This window comes from Danio rerio, chromosome 25, assembly GCF_049306965.1.
Source record: "Danio rerio strain Tuebingen ecotype United States chromosome 25, GRCz12tu, whole genome shotgun sequence".
In the NCBI taxonomy this organism is placed as follows: Eukaryota; Metazoa; Chordata; class Actinopteri; order Cypriniformes; family Danionidae; genus Danio; species Danio rerio.
In genome coordinates, this window is record NC_133200.1 from 30,992,372 (window position 1) to 31,015,408 (window position 23,037).

The 23,037-nt window shown below is 34.0% G+C and overlaps 1 protein-coding gene across 32 annotated transcripts in view; it reads right to left on the reverse strand.

The window, feature by feature from the left end:
* agbl2 (AGBL carboxypeptidase 2) overlaps positions 1-23,037 on the reverse strand; it is a 41,135-nt gene that overhangs the window by 15,592 nt on the left and 2,506 nt on the right. For 8 of the 32 annotated variants that reach the window (XR_012399941.1, XR_012399940.1, XR_012399938.1 and 5 more), the window contains exons 4-18: positions 22,326-22,511; positions 18,086-18,193; positions 17,849-17,999; positions 15,157-15,390; positions 11,315-11,720; positions 11,053-11,195; positions 6,806-6,965; positions 6,607-6,733; positions 5,090-5,190; positions 4,886-4,998; positions 4,538-4,604; positions 4,353-4,457; positions 2,017-2,107; positions 326-412; positions 79-192 (exon numbers count right to left, since the gene is read on the reverse strand). Coding sequence is in view for 16 of the 32 variants with exons in the window: in XM_073942214.1 (XP_073798315.1) it covers positions 79-192; positions 326-412; positions 4,353-4,457; positions 4,538-4,604; positions 4,886-4,998; positions 5,090-5,190; positions 6,607-6,733; positions 6,806-6,965; positions 11,053-11,222; positions 11,315-11,720; positions 15,157-15,390; positions 17,849-17,999; positions 18,086-18,193; positions 22,326-22,511 (2,129 nt within the window). In the remaining 16 variants the exon portion in view is untranslated. Of the gene's footprint in view, positions 1-78; positions 193-325; positions 413-2,016; positions 2,108-4,352; positions 4,458-4,537; positions 4,605-4,885; positions 4,999-5,089; positions 5,191-6,606; positions 6,734-6,805; positions 6,966-11,052; positions 11,223-11,314; positions 11,721-15,156; positions 15,391-17,848; positions 18,000-18,085; positions 18,194-22,325; positions 22,512-23,037 lie in introns of all 32 variants that reach the window. The other 24 variants (XR_012399933.1, XR_012399932.1, XR_012399931.1 and 21 more) reach the window with 3 other exon arrangements.

The following is a 23,037-nucleotide window of genomic DNA, read 5'->3' on the forward strand; positions in this document are numbered from 1 at the left end:
ATCATTTACATTACATTAAGGCATGCAAGTGTTGTTACCCAGGATTCCCTTTCATAGCATCTATCCATATCAGTTTACCTTATCCAGTCTGTTCTCCCAAATATCTGGAACATTATCTATAACACCAATGTGAGTGGTGGGATGAGGGATCCAAGACCTCACCGTCTGATTCGCCCTCCCCGAACATGGCACCTTTTCACACAGAAAAGAACACTTACTGTCTACTTCCTCTAAATCTTATTTCTTTCATCTTAAACATTACATAACACTGCTTTTTGCTCATTATTTTAACACTTTTATTCTCAAACAAAAAATGTGGAATCACCTTTTGTTTCTTAGCGTCCTTCACATAGCACGTGGTTTTCTCTTGAATTCTTACTTTAACAGCATCTTCATTTGAGGGTACAGGATCCTTGAGAAAGACAGGTGTTATTACAACACTTCTAAATTAAACCTTACTTTAAATACAGTTAAAGCAACACTTTAAATAAATCAAACTTTTATATTATTAGTTGGCTGTTCAGTCTAGGTTTCTTTTAGAATGGTTTGTAGATGACCCAGGATCCACTTGGAATGGATTTCCTGAATGGAATTCCCCTACTATTTGCTTTACATATCAACTGCGAAACTTTCTGCTCTGACCAAAAGTAATAGTATTTTAACCACTTAAACTCTGTTGCTATTTGAGGATTTCTGCCTGGATTTTGCCTACCCAAATTTAAAAGCTTCCCAAATCCACATAAAAAGGTGTAAATGCAAAAATTTGGTATCATTTTAAAGAAAACCCTTTGAATTTTCAAAAAACACAATTGAAAGTGTTTAAAATAACTGTATATGTCGTCTGTGTAAGGCGCTTTTTGTATTTTTTTTTTATAAACTCAAATTTGAAAGTGTACCTTTTAGGTTCTGTGTGGTCTAGCGTGCTGTAATTAATTTTGGTGATTCCTGCACATGTCTGTAATCATAGGAAAAAAGAAAAAGGTCTCTACCATAATCTATGCAAAAGTTATTGCATTCCAACGGATGAGAGGTGCTATACAAGCCACAGAGACCGATCCTTGTTTACATATTTCACTATTCTTTTGTTTGATCAAACATAATTCACTGTGTTTGGACCACATCAGACATATAAAAGGATTACTTATGCACATCACCTCAAAAACAGAGGAGAATGGCCCTGAAGGGTACAGCATAAGGTAAGAGATGACAGTTGTCTGTGCTATCTGGGGCTGCTTATTGATCATGAATGTATTGTTTACATTTCTGCGCCATGGAAACACCACAATTCATTCAACAACTGTTTGGCATATGAACATAATTCAGTAAAAAGAATGCTAGAACTGTATGAGCACCGGCAAGAGCTTTCATTTGAGCTATAACTTGTACATGTGTCATATAAAAAAATATGAAAATGAACCAATGTAAAATACCTAGCTCGGGTATCCAAAATACTGTGTATTTACGTGTAAATAACTTTTATACAGTGGGATAAAAACCAAAGTGATGCATATGTGCATAAAATATAGATTCTACACTTTCAAACGACACCACTTACGGGGGTCTGGTGCAACGCTAGCCCTTTAAATCTGATCCCTGTACCGGGTCCGCAGAGTTTAAAATATGTTAGACATGTGGCGACAAATTAGAAAATGGGAAGGTTGTGAGAATTGTTTCCCATTGTTAACTACTCTCCGTGAAAATCCAGATTTCCCACCAGGCCTTAGAGCTGGGCTGGAAGACTGGAGTGATAAGGGTATTAGAGTGATTGGTGGTGTTATTCAGGATGGTACGATTCTCAAATTCCAACAGATTAAGGACAAGTTCACAGTTTCTAATGTGGACTTTTTTATGTATCTACATGTTCGAAATATTATTTTGACAAAATATAGAGATTACCCAGTAGGATTTGGTATTTCCCCAATTGAATCACTTCTGGTCATTGATAAACAGGTTAAGTGTATGCACAATGCGCCTAAAACACACTTTGTCATATTAAAACTGATAACCTTGACTCACTTAAGTGTAAATGAGAAGCTGGGTAGTTTAATTGATAATTAATGCTGGCTGGATCTATGTAGCAACCCTCTTGGTGTGTTAGCCTCAATTTCTGCTTAGGAAAGACAATAACAATTTTACATAGACCACCTGAGGTTAGACATAAAATGAATCCAAGTCTGTCTTAGCTGTTTGTATAATGTAAATTGGACATTGGATCTTTCTATAACTGTCACAAGGACTTGCTTACTGAGTCTCAATGATGATATACCTTATAATTTTCGGAACAGAGACCTTCAACATATTTTGGTTTACTTTGCTCAGAAATGTATCCTTGTAAAGTGGATTAATAAAGAACCACCAGTTCAAATCAATGGCTGCTTGCAGTCTGCAATATAATCTCACTTGAGGCTTTCCCCACAGCTATAAAGAACAAACTTTTTCTATTTTATCAAACCTAGGACCCTTTATGTAAAATAATTTTGTTTTTTATGCCATTATTTTTATCTTTTAGTTTTTTTAATTTGTTTGTTTATTTAAATACAATTGTATTTTATTTTATTTATTATTATTTTTTTATTATTATTATTTTTCATGTAGGGATCAGGATTCAAATTACATGTATGAGGGATATTATCTTTTTACTCATTACACTTATTACTTTTTTTAAATATAAATGATAATGATGATAATGATAATGATAATATATATATTAACCAATTATAAATATTGATTGATAAAAAATAATAATCAATATAAGCCATTAAAAAACACATCAAATTCTGTTTACATAAAAACTAAGATGTTTTTGTTTGTGGTGAATAAATGCAATTTTTAAAAGGATTTTTTTTTTAACAATGTTAAAATGAATTCAAAATGTTTAGTTTAATCTTGGGAATTAAGTTTCCGAGAGGCTGAGACCAGTTACTCTTAAACAGTCTGTTGAAATGGAAGAGGAAAACCATTTTTGATCACATTTCTTTCCAAACTGTGTCATTTGTTTTCATTATTAAAAATAAAGATGAAAGAGGCTGAACTATCCAACTACTGGTGTTGGTATTAGCAGATATGGCTCTAAATAATCAGTTAGTGTTTTGAGTCAATTATGTTTTATTTTATTTTTTTATTTATTTTTCTTTATTGTGTTTTTGACAAAAGGTACAATACATTAAAGGTATTCAATTACAAAGGTATTTTCGTTTTTTTCTTCTTCTTTTTTTAACCATACATAAATTGAAAAAAAGAAAAGACAAATTGACATAATAAAAAAAAAATAAATAATAAAAAAATTGATGAAAAGGAAATGCATTAAATAAAAAATATATTAATAATAATAAAAATGAAAATAAAATAAATTTACAGAAAAAATAAATAAATAAAAAATAAATGAAAAAAAAAAGGGTGGGTGGGGGTGGGGTTGGGAATTTATGGTTGGAGGAGTACATTAGTCTCAATATGAATTATTAGAGGGTCCCATGTTTTGAAAAAATTTTTGGTTGATCCTCTGAGAAAATATTTAATTTTTTCTGTTTTCAAAAATAGCATTACATCATGTTTTATTTTTTTTAAACATCAGATACAAATACTACTATTTATAGAATTTAAAGCTCCCGTGAAGTGCTTTTGAATGTGCATTTTTACTTGATGTTTGACAATCTCAAATGAATCATTTTGTTTTATCAAAGGTCTGCCAGTGAGAGTGGTTGAGCTCAAGTGCGTCAAATGAAAAGCAAACGAGAAGCATCTTAAAGAAGGTGGGGTATTTCAGATACAAGAGAGCATTTGATTGGTTTGATGTGATGGGAAACCGTAGTATGGGTTGACATGAATAAAACCATCTTATTACATCTTCTTAACACAAATTGTGTCACTGTTTTGGAGCACACTAGCTTATAGATATTTTAAAACGAACAATACTAATTCTAATGTTTAAAAAAATGTATCAATTTCATGGAACCTATAATAATAGAATTTTTTTCATAATAATAATAATAAGCTTAAACAAAGAGAAAACTATAAATATAAAACATGTAAATCTGAATCTTTTCCAAGTATTTTAGTCTAAAAATATTTTAGATATTATGTGTTACAAATACACACTTTATAATATTTTAGAATCACCTATTGTCATTTTCTGCAAATAAATGCTCTAAATAATAGCATTTTTTTTTTCAAATAAAACACAAATTTTACTCAAATCATACTTATTATTGAGAAAACCGATAATAGTAATATAGTATAGTCCTCTTTTTTTTTTAAAGAATGATGCATTTATGTATCCAAATATGTAAGTAAACATTTATCTTTATTCTGCAAACTTTCAATCATTAACAATAAGCAAATTTAAGAATTCCTACCAAATGTTTGATGTTCCTTTGAAAGATTTTGGGTCCTGCGCTCTGTACTCGTCCTTGCCGGAGTCTGTTTCTTTCTTTACGGCTTCTCAGGAGCTTTTTCTTGCCCTGATTTGTAACAGAAACCCCAAAATGATAAGGACAACTAAAAGAAAATTCTCTTTTGGTCACACAGTGTCATGCCATACCTGGTTTGTGACATTTAAAAGATGAACAGGAAGTCCATCTGATTCAGTACTATTTGAACCACTTGTGCTGCACAAAAAAAAAAGAAGATTATGAAATGAATGACACTTTTATGATTAAAATACATTTTAAAGAGTTTAAAATGAAAATTCTTTTAGTATTTAGGCACCTTTATGTTGTTCCAATCACCTGAGAAATTTGTTCATTTTTGGAACACAAATCAAGATATTTTAGATGAAATCCTAGAGCTAGAATTTGCGTTCCGAATATGCACAAAAGTGTAATTAAATAATTATAACAGACTTTTCATTTTGGCATGAACTAAACCTTTAAAAAAATGTATGTTTTACCTGGACTCAATATCAATGTCAGACAGATTCTCTAAAGAGTCCACTTCTCTTCCCAGTTTCCGTCTGATTTCTTGTTTCAATAACACCCCTAACTCCTCTAGGCAGCGTGTCATCTGTTTAAAATGCATTTTTTAGTCAATCATGCTGTTTTAAAGCTGATTAAATACGAGTATTACAAAGGAGAGAAGCACAAAGACAGACCACCTTGGCTGGGTCGGGGTCACAAAAGTCAAGCAGAGTGTCACAAAAGCAATAGCCCATTGATTTCAGGTCCAGTGTGCTGAAATGTGTCCCCTTCCTGTCTCCTACAAACAAAAACACTGCCATTATACACAATGGTCTTTGTATTTTTTATTTTTTGTGTGTGCTACAATACTGCACACTCCAAACACTCCTTATCTATTCAAGTTTGAAGTTACAATTTTATTTTTAGTAAATAAATAAATAAATAATAAAATTTAATTAAACAAAATTTTATTTAAAAAAAATATATATATTTATATGTATATATGTATGTATGTATGTATGTATGTATGTATGTATGTATATATATATATATATATATATATATATATATATATATATATATATATATATATATATATATATATATATATATATATATATATATATATAATTATTAGCCCCTATTTGATTTTTGATTTTTTTTTTGGCAAGAATATAAGCAGTTATTAATTTTTCAAACACTATTTTAAGGACACAATTATTAGCCCCTTTAAGCTAATTTATTTTTCAATAGTCTATAGAACAAACCATCGCTATGCAATAACTTGCTTAATAACCCTAACCTGCCTAGTTAAACTAATTAACCTAGTTAAGCCTTTAAATGTCACTTTAAGCTGTATAGAAGTGTCTTGAAAAATATCTATTAAAATAGTATTTACTTTCATAGTGGCAAAGATAAAATAAATCAAGTATTAAAAATGAGTTATTAAAACAGTTATGCTTAGAAATGTGTTGAAAAAAAATCTGCTCTACGTTAAACAGAAATTAGGGAAAAAAAGAGGGGCTAATAATTCAGGGGTGCTAATAATTCTGACTTCAACTGTGTGTGAGTATTATATACATCTATATTTAATAATAATAATATTAATATATATATATATATATATATATATATATATATCATTATTATTATATTATTATATTAATATATACTATTATATATATATTTATACAACAGTTCTGTCTGGTTCTCAGATCTGATTGGCTGATAGCCGTGCGATATTCTGCAATATCAGAACTCCTAGAGCCTCTGTAGCCTTTGTGTATTAATCCGCCCACATACAGCCAGCAAAAAGCAGACACTACAGATCTAAAGTTTAAAAGATGCACGCTCAACTGTTTAACTGTCAGCTTATGATTTGAATCCAATGAGAAAGAAAGTAGTTCCACATACAAAAGGGTTTTTGAAACTCTCCGTGTTTGATTTTGTTTTTATATGCACAATTATGCCGTCAAACTGTTGTATAAACGCAATATCACACTCGTAGCAGTGCGAAATGGCTATATATCGGCACTGGTGGGGGCACTAAGGCACTTGGCCTTCATATATATATATATATATATATATATATATATATATATATATATATATATATATATATATATATATATATATATATATATTTATGAAACAGTAATCACCAATTGTAAAATACACTTAAAGTCAAACATTTATAATAAGTTGAAGTGAGCACCTAATGTTGAGCCTCCAAAGGTAGACTCCATTGTGTAGCTATTTCTAATGCCTAGCCTCCACATGACGATGCGTCCGGTACCTTCTTTACTTTTGTGCATTTTGAACTTGCAACTCCTGAAAGAGAACTAAGACAAAAGCGTTCATACAAATATCATTACATGATAGACCACATGTTCGGTTATGCGGCTCCAGCTAACCTTGTCTTTGGCGTTCTTGCTCATCATCAGTGGGAAAACACGTTCTTGAAGACACTGCGAGGCATCTTTCCGTTCATTGCATCCATACATGAACACATTGTTTTTCCTGCTGTGACCATGGAAGTCACAGTAGACTACGACTTCTCTTTCTGCAAGCAACCTGTTGGATGAAATTAGCTGGGTATATGGGTACAGTCACACGAATGAACAAAATCCATGCAGATTTCACTCATGTGCAATCTGCTCACAAAATATCTTGCTTTTGGCTTTAAAATAAATATGATTATTTTGCTTACCCTTACGACAAATCATATTGCTTGTTTTAAGGAAAGTTTTACTCATTATTTCTGAATAATTGTGATACAATTTATTTTTTTTCAAGAAAAATCTTCTTAATTTAGGAGTTTTTAGATATTTGGACTAGAATCAAGAAAAGCATTTTTGCAGTGTTCTCGTTTTTGTCAGCTGTCATTTAATTGGTGTGTTTGTGCTCAGCTTTTTCCCAACAGACAGATATGACGCGAGGTGACAACCAGAGTTGGGTGTAACACATTCCACAGTAACGCGTTACTGTATTCTAATTACATTTTTGAGGAAAGCAGTAATGCAACGAATTACATTTTACATTTGTGTGATTTGTTCAGTTACTAAAGTCAATGTAATTTTGTTACTTACGTTTCAATTATAGTTTAGAAGAAAAAATACTTCTTTTAAATCACGTTTTCCGCTGCAATGTCAGTTAACAAGCAAACGCTTCTAAATTGCTAGAAAACGCGACCTGAAATGGTTGTTGTCAAGAGTGGCTGCTTCTTCAAGTAGAAATACAGACATTACTTTGATTTCATTGAGCGTAAAAACAAAAATAAAGTTGCTAAATGACTCTATGGGCTCTATTTTGACGGTCCATGCGCAGAGCGCAAAACGCAGGGCGCAAACGCTTTCAGGGCGTGTCAGGACGCGTTTTTGCTAATTTAAGGACGGGAAATCTGCCTTGCGCCGCGGCGCATGGTCTAAAAGGGTTGAGTTTATTTTCTTAATGAGTTATAGGTGTGTTTTGAGAATAAACCAATTAGAGTCTCATCTCCCATTTCCTTTAAGAGTCAGCTGCGTCGCGCCAAGTGCACATTCGCTATTTACAGGACGCAAAGTAAGTCCAAGTGGAAAAAATGAGCATTTCACTAGCAAACAGTTAACAGTTTTTTAACAGAAAACTGTTAAACAGAGCATCTACTGCATGAGAATGAGAGATAATGGAGCTACTTTCACATTCGCTCTTGGATAGGGAAACCTTTACGCACATCAATTAGTCTATAAATAATTTATAATAATAACAAAATGTGCTTAAAAACCTGAGTTACATCCTAAAACACATGCTGTGCCCCATATGGACTAAAACCTGACAGGTGGGCAAATCTAAGCTTGTTTTTAATAAAACAAATATAAATATGGATATAATAAATAATACTGCTAATAATAATAACATTATACAAAAGCAAATTGTTATGAATGAACTAAAAAAGCCTCCCGAGATGAAGAAGACATAAAAGCAGTGATTTTTCATTTTTATGTAGGCTAGAAAATAATATGTTTTGTAATATTTTAATCCTTTATATTTATATAATAATATCTAATATTATTATTATATCCTATATATATATCCTTAATATTTTTTTTTTTTCATACGTAAAGATATTTGCCTATTGCCCTCTTGTGCGTATTAAGCAGTGCGTAAGCGAGGCGCAACTCTCCGCCGGAGTTTAGACCGGGTTTGTTTTGGTCTAATGAAAAATCTATTTTAGTTTCTCAAAATAGCAACGCGCCAGCGGTCCACCTTAGAACGCCTTCCTTTTTAGACCAGAACGCCTATGGGCGCACAAATGAGCGCTAATGCATTTGCTATTTAAACAGCGTAGCGCAACGCCTCAAAACGACTCTTGCGCCAAGCTGAAACTAGCAAAAGACTATTGCGCCGCACCTTGCGCCACATTGCGCCGGGTGTATGATAGGGCCCTATGAGTCTATGTCTAGTCTCTTTCGACTGTTTTAACTGGACCAGCAACTTCTTCAAACTATTGAATAGAAAGCAAAGACAAAACTCATCACCTAGGAGGACATCAGCACCCAAAAACATGACGTTCCAACCCAGCCTAAAACAGCTAAATTAGATTTTTGTGCAGTATCAGGAATGAAGATGTCTTCTGAATGTGAAGAGAAGTGTATTGTTTGCTACAGTTCACATTTCTCGTCTTTTGCGCACACGCAAATTTGGAACACATATTGTGCATGCTAGCATTTTACATGTGCGCCCAGTTGAAATAAGTGAGTATTGTGACAAGAACTGATCAATCAGCTTCATACTTTGTATGGAATATACACATTTTGGTAACACTTAGTGGTCCACTTGAGTATTAATAAACTGTCTGCTTAATTTCTGTTGATACTGCTCCTTCAACAGACATTTAACTGACAAGAAACTTTGCAGGTACATGTCAACTTACACTAACCATAACCCCAACCTAACAGTCTACCTATAATCTAATGAGAATTAGTTGGCATGTTGATGCAATGTAACTTAAACTTAACAAACGGACCATCAAAATAAAGTGTGACCCGGTAGACTAATTACTTCAGACAAACACAGAACACCCAAACACTGCAGTGCTTTTCATACTATGGATGGCAGTGGTCAAAGGTGTCCAGTTTTCTTCATGTGTTCTTTTGTGTTCAAAAAATGTTTAAAAAATCCAACAGGTTTGGAACAAGTGATTGATGAGAGATTTTTAAGTTTTGGGTGAACTTAAGTTTTGGGCTCTATTTTGACGGTCCATGCGCAGAGCGCAAAACGCAGGGCGCAAACGCTTTCAGGGCGTGTCAGAACACATTTTTGCTAATTTAAGGATGGAAAAATCAGCTTTGCGCCGTGGCGCATGCTCTAAAAGGGTTGAGTTTATTTTTTAATGAGTTATAGGTGTGTTTTGAGAATAAACCAATTAGAGTCTCATCTCCCATTCCCTTTAAGAGTCAGCTGCGTTGCGCCATAAGTGCATTCGCTATTTACAGGACGTAAAGTAAGTCTAAGTGGAAAAACTGAGCATTTCACTAGCAAACAGTTAACAGTTAACAGTTTTTTTAACAGAAAACTGTTAAACAGAGCATCTACTGCGTGAGAATGAGAGATAATGAATCTACTTTAACTTTCGCTCTTGGAAAGGGGAAATCTTTACGTACAGACATCAATTAGTCTATAAATAAATAATTTGCTTGTTAAGCGCAAATATTAGTTTCAAAACTATTTCTAAATTCAGTTCTAATTTCCAGCAAACGAATAAATAAACAATAATAACAAAGTGTGCTCAAAAACCTGAGTTATATCCTAAAACACATGCTGTGCCCAATATGGTCTAAAACCTGACAGGTGGGCAAATCTAAGCTTGTTTTTAATAAAACAAATATAAATGTGGATATAATAAACTATTATATAATAATATAATATAATATATAATAATAATAACATTATACAAAAGCAAATTGTTATGAATGAACTGAAGACAGTTCATAAAAGACATAAAAGCAGTTTTTTTTCATATTTATGTAGGCTAGAAAATAATGTTTTGTAATATTTTATTCCTTTATAATTATATCATATATCTATTCTTATTGTGTGTATTAAGCAGTGCGTAAGCAAGGCGCAACTCTGCGCTGGAGTTTAGACCGGGTATGTTTTGGTCTAATGAAAAATCTATTTTAGTTTCTCAAAATAGCAACGCGCCAGCGGTCCGCCTCAGAACGCCTTCCTTTTTAGACCAGAACGCCTATGGGCACACATATGAGCGCTAATGCATTTGCTATTTAAACAGCATAGCGCAACGCCTCAAAACAACTCTTGTGCCAAGCTTAAACTAGCAAAAGACATAGAGATAGGGCCCTTTAAGTCTTTTAAATATGTCAAGCTGCTGTAATCAACCCATTGTAATGTTTTTTCAGTGGATGTTAAATTACTGAAAGAGCTGCAATTTATTTTGTATATTTTATATGTTTTAAAAGTAACTTCAAAGTAGTAATTTGATTACTTTTTACATGTAGTAATTAGTAATGTACGTAATCAGATTACAATTTTCAAGTAGTAGTAGTAAATTACCTTTATAATCGATTACTAAGTAACTTACCCAACACTGGCAACAACACAGATTATTTTCATCACTGCTTGTTTCTTAATGTCGGCTTGGTGTGTTCTGGGCATTACTCACCTTTTCACCATGTTGCGAGTGTACCAAATGCAAGGAAAAGAGTCGCGTAGCATACTGCGGTAATTTCGGTTTAAATCGCGACCTGCGAGTGAACATCGGTAGTTTCCCACAACCACACCATCAGGGTTTAGCATTGGAATAACCTGTGGCCAGAACATCTGTAAATCCAGCTGTTTACATGACATGAAGCACTTGAAATAAAAATATATCGAATTTTCCCCAAGACCCATTCTCCACACAGTCCCTGCACTCCTTCCCTCACCTTAAAGATGAAAGTTTCCCTCAACAAATGAGCGTCAGGCAAGTCACTCAGCAGGAACTCCAGAAATCCCTGCATCATCCAAGAGCCGTTGGTTTCTCCTGGGTGCACCCGTGCTGTCACAACAACAGCCCGCTTCGCCTTGCGTTCTGCTAAGCTGCTGGACGGTGCTGTTATAGTTAGCACATACACCGCATTTCCTGCCAGGCTCCGACACAGCACCCGCAGTTTACAGTAGGCTGCACGAACAGGGTCTGAGATGACTTCACGCAGGTAATGCTGTAGCTTTGAATATGTATAAGGGTAGCAGTGGGCCAAGTAGCAGGTGTCACCATCATAAGGGAACTCTAGAGTCCAGGTGAGGGAGTACAGCGCTTTACCGTCTTGCTCAATGTTGTTTCTGTAGTACCTGTAGAAGACAGAGTTGAGTTATTGATGCCATTTGTTTTGCATTTTTATCATTTAAAGCAATATTTTGGATGTCACGGTAGCTCAGTGGTTAGCATTGTTGCCTCACAGCAAGAAGGGCGATGGGCCAGTTGGCGTTTCTGTGAGGAGTCTGCATGTTCTCGTCGTGTTCGTGTGGGTTTCCTCCGGGTGCTCCGGTTTCAAGGACATGCAGTACAGGTGAATTTAATAAACTTACTGTAGTGTATATGTGTGAATGATTTCATGTTTCCCAGTACTGGGTTACAGCTGTAAGAGCATCGAACATATGCTGAATAAGTTGGCTGTTCATTCCACTGTGGCAACCAATGGTGGAAAAAGGGACTAAGCCAAAGGAAAATTAAATTAGGCAATATTTTTCCCCCCAAAATGTATACCTTTTTGAGTTTCTTTTTTAAGTTGGAAACAACAAGAAAATGTATTTTAAAGATTGTTGTTAGCCACTGACATCCATAATAGGAAAAATACACTCCAAAAATGAGTTTTGCAGCTTGTTTAAACAACTAATTTAAAATTAGTTGAAACAACATAGTTCTTAAGGGTTTTATTTGAGACATCTTAATTGTTTGAAGTGAATTGTATGCTCAATCTTCTTAAATTTGCATTAAAGAGTTCACACATAGCTGATGATTTATAAAAGCTTATTTGGCATGCTGTCCCGGGAGAGAGCCCCGAGCTCAAGGGCTCCTTGAGCCCTGGGCTTCCTCCCATTGGCAGAGCGAGAGAAGAGCCTGAGCTCGGTGGATCTCAGAACTCTCCTGCTGCGGTCGCTAAGGGAACACAAGGGGTTAGACAAAAGCTAGATTGTTAAGTATGTTGAATGTCTTTGGATGGTGGAAGGAAACCGGAGAACCCGGGGAAAACCCACGCGGACATGGGGAGAACATACAAACTCCCCACAGAAACACCCACCGGTCCTGTGGAACCAGGGCCGGCAGTGTTCTTGCTGTGGGGCTCACAGTGCTAACCACTAGGCCACCGTGCCGCCCAATCAGAGGAAAAGGAGGAGAATAGGGGAGGAGGGGGGTTTCTTCCAAACGAAGATAAAGTGAACTGAAAACTGTGGCTATTTATAGTAGCTTAGGACTCATATGATTGGAAGATAGTGATTAGCAAATGCGAGACCAGCCGTGATAAATCATAAGCGCATGATCCTCTCGAAATTAGTTCATGAATAAACTTCACAAAATAATTAAGTTAGCTTATACCATGAATAACATGAACATGAAGTTGAACATGAACATGAACATAACATGAAGTAAAATGTGTAGAACCCAGCATTTTTACAGTGTATACTGTGAAAGACAGTTACTAATATTCTTCAAAATATGTATTTTTTTGTTTTTGTTCAACAAAATAAAGAAACACAAACAGGTGTGAAAACAAGTGGAGCATGAGTAAATGATAACAGAGTGTTATTTTGGGGATGAACAATCCCTTGATTATATGTTAATGTCAGTAAATTTCTTAAAAAGATAAGCTAGTGTCGGCGCAATAGCCTTGTGGTTAGCATGCCGACCATAGACTGTAAATTATATGGACATAGTATCCGTGACGTCACCCATAGGTTTCTAAAGAGCGCAAAAGAAGCCACAAGTAGGCGCGGCCAACCGTCGCCATTTTGTTCGCACGTCATCACACCCACGGCGGGATACCAAACAAGGGCAAAGAGGCGGAGAGTGAGCGGAGCTACAGACACCTGCAGACAGTTTGCTTGGACCTGATTCAGACACACTTTACTTTGGGAGAACGCTTAATACTTTATCACCTGTGACTCGTTTGTGTTCTGACCACTTGTGCTTGGTTGTACACTATATCAATAAAGTGTTTAGACTTTTAAAAACACTGCTGTAATACATTGAGCCACTAAACATTGTTCTTATGACGTTTTTCAACAGGAGGAAAACGCGAATTACTTCCAAACACTTCAGATATAGTCTGTGTTAGTTAATGTAAGACTATTGATGAAATCCAGCATAACACTGTATGACAACGCTTCAGATGACTGTTCTAGAGCCAACAGCTAATCAATCTGACAGATTCTGAAGTGCATTACAGCTCTAAATATAAATATAAACGATAAATGATCTTAAATAAAACAAATACACGTATAGAGATGGTATATAAGTATATAACTTTACTCACATGGGAAACGGAGGCCACGTGAATGGTTTGTGAGCACAATTAAGTGCACTCAGCATGCCAAGCCATCTGATAATTGTAGGAAACAAGTCCAAAAGGCAGTTGACTGTGTAAAGCCACATAAAACAACACAGAAATACGATAAATATGCCGAGTTCAGTGGCTAATCTGCAGGATTCAGCTGAGGTGACGTGACGGCGACCAACGAGACCTAGCTGTCACTCAAGTGGCCACTCCCTTAATTCTGAAAACTTAATATAACTTTATATAAAGGAAACGGATGAGTTATAATAAAATTCACCCCCCTCTCAGTTGTCATGAAGGGTAATATTAGCTGTATTAACCAAAATCTTTTTTTGTACCAGGCTGTAAACACCTTTTTTCTGCTGTAAAGTTGGCCATTCTAACAGTGGGCTCAATTGAAATTTGCTCTGTTTTGGAGCCAGGTGCAGCCACGACTAGCGGAATTTCGGATGAATTGCAGTTTTAGTTACTTCCGTATTGGCTTCCTGAGAGAGAGCGGGAGGTTGCCGCTTGGTGCCGACATATGGTGCAATAGCACGTTAGGGCGTCGTGAGATCGATTCCCGGCTCGACGACATTTCCCTAACCTACCCCCTCTCTCTCTCTCTCTTCCTGTCTCAATACTGTCCAATTTAATAAAGGCAAAAAGGCCAAAAATAAATCTTAAAAAAAAAAAAAAAAAAGATAAGCTACTTTGACAAAAATATTAAATGGTATGTGGTCGACTCCACAAAACTTGATATTTATGAAATAATAATTGATGATATTTAAATGTAAAGGGTACAATATTAACTTCTTACATGATGCTTTACACCACATGATATTTTATCATTAAAGAAGCTTGTCTTGAAAAACCTTTTTCAACTACATATGGAAAAATATATGCTGTGACATAACCAAAGTTATGGCATAGGCCTAGAAAAAAATATGTCATTCAATGTCAACTATGAGATTTAAAAAAGAATGCCAAAACTGGCATACCGAATAAAAAGATAAAATAAGCATCCTTAATTATTATTACCTAAAGGTCAGGTATACTCTGTAAAGTTTCAGAAGTGACAACCGCATTTACATACAAAAGTTGAAAGAATTTCTATCTAAAATTGTGTTTTACATGTCATATCTAGTATTTTAAATCAAATTAATATTATACAAAACAAAGACTTGATGATTTATTTAAATTTTCTTAAGTAAACTACTGTTGAGAAACATTGAGAAATCATTTTGTGTCACCTAATACTGCTTCCTGTTCGCTTCCATCCTTCTCCTTTCAGCCAGGCAGTTTTTTCAGAGTAGAGAAGTGGGCACATACCAGCACCATACAGACTGCTGGACTTCATCAAGTTGATGATAGTAAAGCGATAGGTGACGCCTTCCCTCATGTTCCTCACTCGGAAGTAGAACCATTGAGTGTGCTTAGTAGTGTACAAGTCGGTCCGCAGAGTCAGCTCATAGTCATACTGACCACTGGAAGACAAAGATGAGACAGTGCTTTACATTAAATCAATATATAAAGCCTATATAGCCTAAATATTGTATATTTCCTACGACCAGTGTTTGGGTTTAGTTATTTTAAAAAAATCTATTAATCACAAATTGCATTATTAAAGTTGCATTTAACTTACTTTTGTATTTACTATGTCTAAAAAGTAATTTAAATTACTGAAAAATGATTTTTTTACTTTACTCAATACTGCTAAATCCCTATAAATATCAATGCATAAACTATTTAAATGAAACAATATTTAATAATTCTTTAAATTTGAGTCAAATATGGCCTTTTAATGTTGTTTTAATTTTGAATGTTTGAGCATTTAATACCAATCTTAACAAATAGAAGCTCAACATTATGGGTCCTATCATAACACCCGGCACAACAAGGCGCAAGACGTGTTTAGTAAAATTTGTTGCTATTTTCAGACCAGCACAAGCCTAATTTTCACGCTTTGCACCACATTGTTTAAATAGCAAATCCATTTGCGCCACTTTGTGGACTCATCGGTGTGCTGATCTGAAAAGGAGGTGTGTTAAGGCACATTGTTGGCGCGTTGCTATTTTGAAGATCTGAAATAGACTGGGCCATTGACCAACTAATACCTGGTCTAAGGTCCACCACAGACCACGTTAGTTATGCACTGATGTAGGTCTAAAATTCTTACACATTGCTTAATACACACAGGATGTAGAGCAATACACAAATATCTTTACATATGGAAAAAATTAAAGGATTAAAGAGTTACAAAAATGATAATTTTCTACATAAATATAAAAACCACTACCTCCATGTCTCCATGTCGTTTATTTTATTCAGTTTATTTATAACAATTTGCATTTGTATAATGTTATTATTATTATTATCATTATTATTATTATTTTATTTTTTATTATATGGATTTTTTATTTGTTTTAATAAAAACAAGTTTAGACTAGTTCCACTTGTCGGGTTTTGGAGACGTATGCATCACTATATGGGGAATAGAAATAGGACATGTATTTGGATATAACTCTGATTACACACACTTCATTATTATTGTTCATTTATTAGTTTGCTGGAAATTAGAAGTGAATTTAGTACTAGTTTTGAAACAAATCTTTGCGCTTAACAACCAAAATAAAATATGCAGGCTGATGAATGTCTTCAGTGGAGTGCGTACAACGCTGTTTCTTTATCCACAAATACAAAGGAGTAGAATAAAAGTAAAATAAAGAGAAAGTAAAGAGGTCGAATGGAGAAAGCTCATTCTTTCTCAAGTCCGCCATGTAAATAGCAAATGCGCCATCGCACGATGCAACTGACTCTTAAAGGGAATGTCAGATGAGACTCTGATTGGTTTAATGCATGTTATGCTCAAAACATACCTAAACTCATTAAGAGAACAAGCACAACCCTGTTAGACCATGCGCCAGGACGCAGAGCGTATTTTTTCGTCCTTAAATTAGTAAAAGTGAATTCAGACATGCTCATAATGCTTTTGAGCTATTCGCTTTAGACTTTGCACCTAGATCGCTAAAATAGACCCCAAAAATGTTGTATCAAAACATAAAATGTTTCAAAGCAGTGACACCCTATTTCATAAAAACCTTTGATTGTAATTTACTAATCCTAATAAATAAATATTAAAAAATAAAGAAATTACTTTGCATCTCTGAATTTATGTCATATATTAGTTACTTTTAACTAATTTCAGTCTGAATTGATTGTTTCTTAAGCATGTGCAATTGTCTTAAATAAATGTAACCTTTTTTAGTTAAAAAGAAAATAATTCTGCAAAAATATGAATAAATATATAAAGATAAAAATTATTCTGCTTCACTTAATGTATTTATGCAGAACTGCTTACAGTATTTAAGGCAAGTACATTATAAGTACTTGTAATTAGATTACTCAAAAATTAACAGCAATACCTTACTTTACTATTTTCAGTGGATAAATGATTCAATTACAATAACTAGTAACACTCAACACTGCCTATGCCCCCTAATGCTTTGCATGGATTATGGGAGTAACTTTCATTTCTTTAAAAACGGTGTATAATGAGGTACTATTATTCTCCTCACAGTTCATCCATTGAATGTTAAAAGGCAATTTGAATTTAAGGAACACTACACTTCACCAAAAAAATCGAATTATTAAGTCACATCGATTTTTACCATATCTCAAACTATTGTGTGGCACTCCTTCTCTTGAGGTCAACTTGAGGGTTTCCATAGCAACTGGATAGCTATATCCTTAACCATGCCCCTCTTACCATTAGTTTGCTAAAAGAAAGCCCCACCCCCTACTCAATATTCCGCTTATGTTAAAAGTAAATCAACATACTAAAAGAAAACTATCTGCAACTTCCACTTCATGCTGACTTTAAGCTTAACGTTATTCTCATGTTTCGGAAAAGCCATAACTATTAATGGAAAAAAGCTGACTCACACTTGTACTGCTTTTTGCAGATTTCCACACTCAAAACGGGACTCGAATGCTAGCGTAGGCTCCTTCTGATTGTTGGCACAGGACGTGGCACTTTTGATAGGTCCTCTGCTTCCACCTACACGGGAGTAGGTGAAGTAGGAAGCTTTGGTGGCTAAAATGAGAAAAATAAAAATGTAATTGATATAAAAATAAAAGGGTTTTATACACACAAAAATGTATTTAATATAATATTTTTACCTGGGTCTATGCAGTAGACAGTGTTTCCTCTCACTTCTCCAACTGGCATGGGAGTTTGCTCATTGCCTGTTGGCTGATAGAACGTCTCTGGTTCTGAGGGGTCCCATTCTGATTTTATTTTTAGAAATTTAAGACACAAAAAACAGGTGACATTTTGAAAGGGTTATATATATATATATATATATATATATTTTATATCCTTTTTTAATATAAATTTTGTATCACCACATAACACATTTTCCTGCTATAAAAAAAAACATAAATCTGATATTTTAAAAAATCACTAAAATACTGTCATTAAAATAAGATTATATGTTATTTTTATAATCATTTAAACACCTGTGTGGATGTAAAAAAACACTTATTTGAAACTTAATCAGATCTAAAACTTGTATTAGAACAAAAATACATAAAATAAAAATTCACATAAAAGTAGCAATAATTGTGGAGAAAGATCAAAAATAGAGGGGAAAATTACAAAACAAAAACTTAAACTAGCAGTGCTATCTAAAACATAACAGAAAACAAAGACTTTGAAGTCTACGTGTACCAGAACTTTTAGAAACATAAAACTACAGACAATTATATCTAATTATATGTACAGTTATAATTACCAGTACGGTGAAAATAAATATAACAGGGGAACAAATTTTGCCCAATTAACAATATTTTCCGTAAAAAAAACTTTTTTTAAATTGAATCCATAAACATCAATTTACACATTACCACATTAACACATAGACCTCCATTGTCTTGTCATAAAAGTCAAATTATTTTCAATTTCAAGAGATAAACTATATCAGAATTTTGTATTGTTAAAACTGCATAAAACCCAATATTTATTATTTTCTAAATATTATGTTTAATATAGTTAATATAATATAGTTATTAAAATATTTTTATGATTTTTTTCCATGAATTTATAAACAGCAAATTGGTTCAACGTGCACCATATGACACTTGAGCAATTTTACTTTGTTATAAAAATTTTTAATGATCTATCATTAACAATGACACATTCAAGAGGGTCAGAAGGGATCGTCAGAATGATATCTTTGCTTTCTATCTTTCTATCTTTTTTTTACGCGGCATGTTACTTGGGTGATAAATTTGACATAATATAACTTTTTAAATAGGGATGCATAATATATCGGAGGCCATATCGTTATCGGCCGATAAATGCTATTTTTAAAATTATCGTTATCGATCCAATGTCTAAATTAGGCTGATATATTTAAGCAGATAAATTACGTAATTGTTGCCGCGCACGCATGGCCGGAACATGTTCAGACTTGTTCATGGATCTCTCCTCAAACTGATTATTACTTCAAAGTCCGTCCTTTCTTCACGTGGTATTGCTGTGAGCTAATAACTCAGTAAGTAACCATTATCCTTATCATTGTATATATGTTTGATTGAGTGTCATTGTTTATTTTGCTTTAAATCGCCTCAGGAAAAAATATTACATATGTAAGCCTTTCCTGCTCTGTCTCTTTGTTGTGTTAGAGATAGCAGGGAGATTTACTTATTACTCCAGGGCCGAATAATATTAGTTTCGGGGTGAACTCTTTTAGTTGCACCCGGTGAATGAACGAGGACCCGTGTCACTTGGTCTCATTGCGAAAAAAGCGATCCACTTTTCTGTCTCTCCCTCTTCGCTTCACACACGCACACATACACACACACCAAACTGACCTGCACACGTGACACGCTAAACAAAAACTTTACAGAAGGTTTTTAATCTAACATAATTATTTGTTATTATCAACGCTTTGCTTCCCATGTGTTGTTGATGTAAGATTGTATTCAGTTTGATCGGAATATATTGATTATAACGAGCACGCGTGAGAGCTTTCACCGCGCGCACACACACATAGATCTGACAGCCTTGAGCCTTCACAGATCAACAGGGGAGAGCCTAGGTGCACCGGTCACTGAATCCAGCATACGAGCCACACGTTCTGTCTTTATATTCTGCTCTGTGTTTGTCGTAAAGTCATCTGAGCTCAATGATCAGGTTTGTATCAAAATCCGAGGGCAAATCTGTGCCCTCACAACGGTTTATCATAAACTTTTCATCGATCATTTTCCCCACGATTGACAGCAAGAACAAACACAGAAGCGTTGATGCTACATGTGTTCAAAATAATCTAAAAAGCCAAATACGATGAATTTATGTCGCATTTTTAAAAAATAATACATTCTGTATCTAGCTTATCACTTGTACTGTGGCTCTAAAAAATGCTTTTTCGGACATGACATATTTGTACACATGTACATCACTGTAACACGTGATGAGCTGGTCTTAGTCCTTAGCTCTTTCATTTTCGTTTTGTTTAAAATATATTTAACTTCCTTGTTGATTAAACCTCATTTTGTTATTTAACCTTTTTAATTTTATGCAACAGTCAATTTGCATGTTAATTTGCAATGAAGAAAATAAAATAATGTATTTTTTGCAAGCTGATTTGTGTGAAATTGTGAATATAGGTCTATATAATCACCTTCCAATTTTGAAATCATAGCTTTTTTGCTTTGAGTATAGGCTATTCAGTTCAAAAAAGCGGAGTTTCAGCTTTTATGAAGTTTGCTGTATAAAAATATGCATTTTGAATTATTTATAATTATCGGCCTATATATATATCGGCTATCGGCCTCCAAGTCTGAAGAATTATCGGTTATCGGTAACGGCCAAAAAATCCCTATCGGTGCATCCCTATTTTTAAATAAAGTTGAAATCAGAATTATTAGCCCCCCTTTGAATTATTATTTTTTTAAATATTTCCCAACTGATGTTTAACAGGGGTAATGTGGTGGCGCAGTGGTTAGCATGTTCGCCTCACAGCAAGAAGGTCGCTGGTTCGAGCCTCGGCTGGGTCAGTTGACATTTGTGTTTGGAGTTTGCATGTTCTCCCCGTGTTTGTATGTGAGTGTGTGGATGTTTCCCAGTGATGGGTTGCGACTGGAAAGGCATCCGCTGCATAAAAAATATGCTAAATAAGTTGGCGGTTCATTCTGCTGTGGTGACCCCAGATTAATAAAGGGACTAAGCCGAAAAAAAAAATGAAGAAATGTTTAAAAGAGCAAGGAAATTTTCACAGCATGTCTGATAATATTTTTTCTCCTGGAATAAAGTCTCATTTGTTTCATTCGGCTAGAATAAAAGCAGTTTTAAAAAGCATTTTAAGGTCAAAACTATTAGCCCCTTTAAGCTATATTTATTTTCAATAGTCTACAGAACAAACCATCGCTATACAATAACTTGCCTGATTACCCTAACCTGCCTAGTTAACCTAATTAACCTAGTTAAGTCCAATTAGTGTCTTGAAAAATATCTAGTAAAATATTATTTACTGTCATCATGAAAAAAGAGAAATAATAAAAAAAAACTTCAACTGCATGTGTTAAAACTAATTTACAGTACAGTCCACCCAAAATAATTACATTTTATCATTATTTACTCATTCTTGACTTGTTCCAAACCAGTTTGAGGGTTTTTTGTTCTGTTAAAGATATCTTATTTTCTGTTTGAAGATATTTCTATTTACAGAAACATCCGTATTTCAGACATATTTACTACAGATACATCCGTAGCCGGATAAACAAATACAATGGAGACCAATGGCAACCAGTTTTCAACATCCTTCGAAATATCTTCTTTTGTGTATAACAAAACAAAAACAACTCAAACGCTTTGGGCAAATAATGAAAAAAATTTAATTTTTGGGTGGAATATCATTGTATAAGCTGATTTCAATACCTCTTTAATTTTTTAAAGCAACTTATTAACTATTTTAAAATTTCATTGTCACTAATCAGCAACAAACATATTACTCATAATGTATTTTGTCCATATATGGAAACAACATGGCTATGTTTCGAATGATTGAAATTTAAATAATTGATGACGTAAATGTGATTAACAATTTAAAAAGAGGGTGGAGGGAGTAATTGCTTTAAACACGTAGGAAGGCATTTGAAACGTTTGTGGTTTTATTTCTCATAAGAATGTAAAGTGATAAAAAACTTCAAAACAAAAACGTTTAAATGAGTGATGACTTAGCTACTTCCTGAATCAATTCACAACTTTAAAACATAAAAATCCATGATCCAAGAGGTCTACTGGAATATTCAACATATTGCTATTTAAATATTCTGTTATTAAAACTGTCTTCACACTTTATCACTAACTCAAATTTAACAATATACTGCATTAATAATAGAAGAAAAGCCTTAATACCGATATGCTGGATTTTGTCACAGATCACATCACACTCTATGGGCCAGCGGACGCCCTGGAACGGACAGGAGGTAGATGGGATTGTGAAGAGGTCCAAAGGGTCCCTTAGACGTGGAATAGGACGCTCCCCATCAAAGTCAAACACAAGCTGCCGGGTCCTGAGTGCTTTGTTTAAACTGAAAAAGTCTGGAAAATAAATTAATAAAACACAGACGTATTATTGCAGTCTAATTTCTCAGCCAACAAACAGGCTGCAGTTAAAAGATATACGAGGAGCATTTGTTGCAGCTGTGTTGTAACCAAGACGCACAATTAATTCACTGGTACATGTTCCCTAAAACTATTATGTGTTCTTACAGTCTGAATCTTTTATAAAGGCTATGAATTTCAAATGGGAACTAGCTACTTAGACCCAAGTGTTAAGTTTCGAATGACAACTTGACAAATGAGAGGAATGCCATAATTAAGGTGGCAGTGGTAATTATTTTACACATAATACTGCATCTTTACATCATCTCTATTTTGTCTCATGAGGTAGAAAATTTTTATTAAAATTTAATAGATGTATTGTTGAATATATCACACATTTTTTAAAAGACAACTTATCAAACTATTTTTAAGACTTCATAAATACTTCACTAATCAGCAACAAACATTTATCTTTATAAACAGCTGGGGTTTGCAAATATTTATTCATTCATTCATTTTCTTG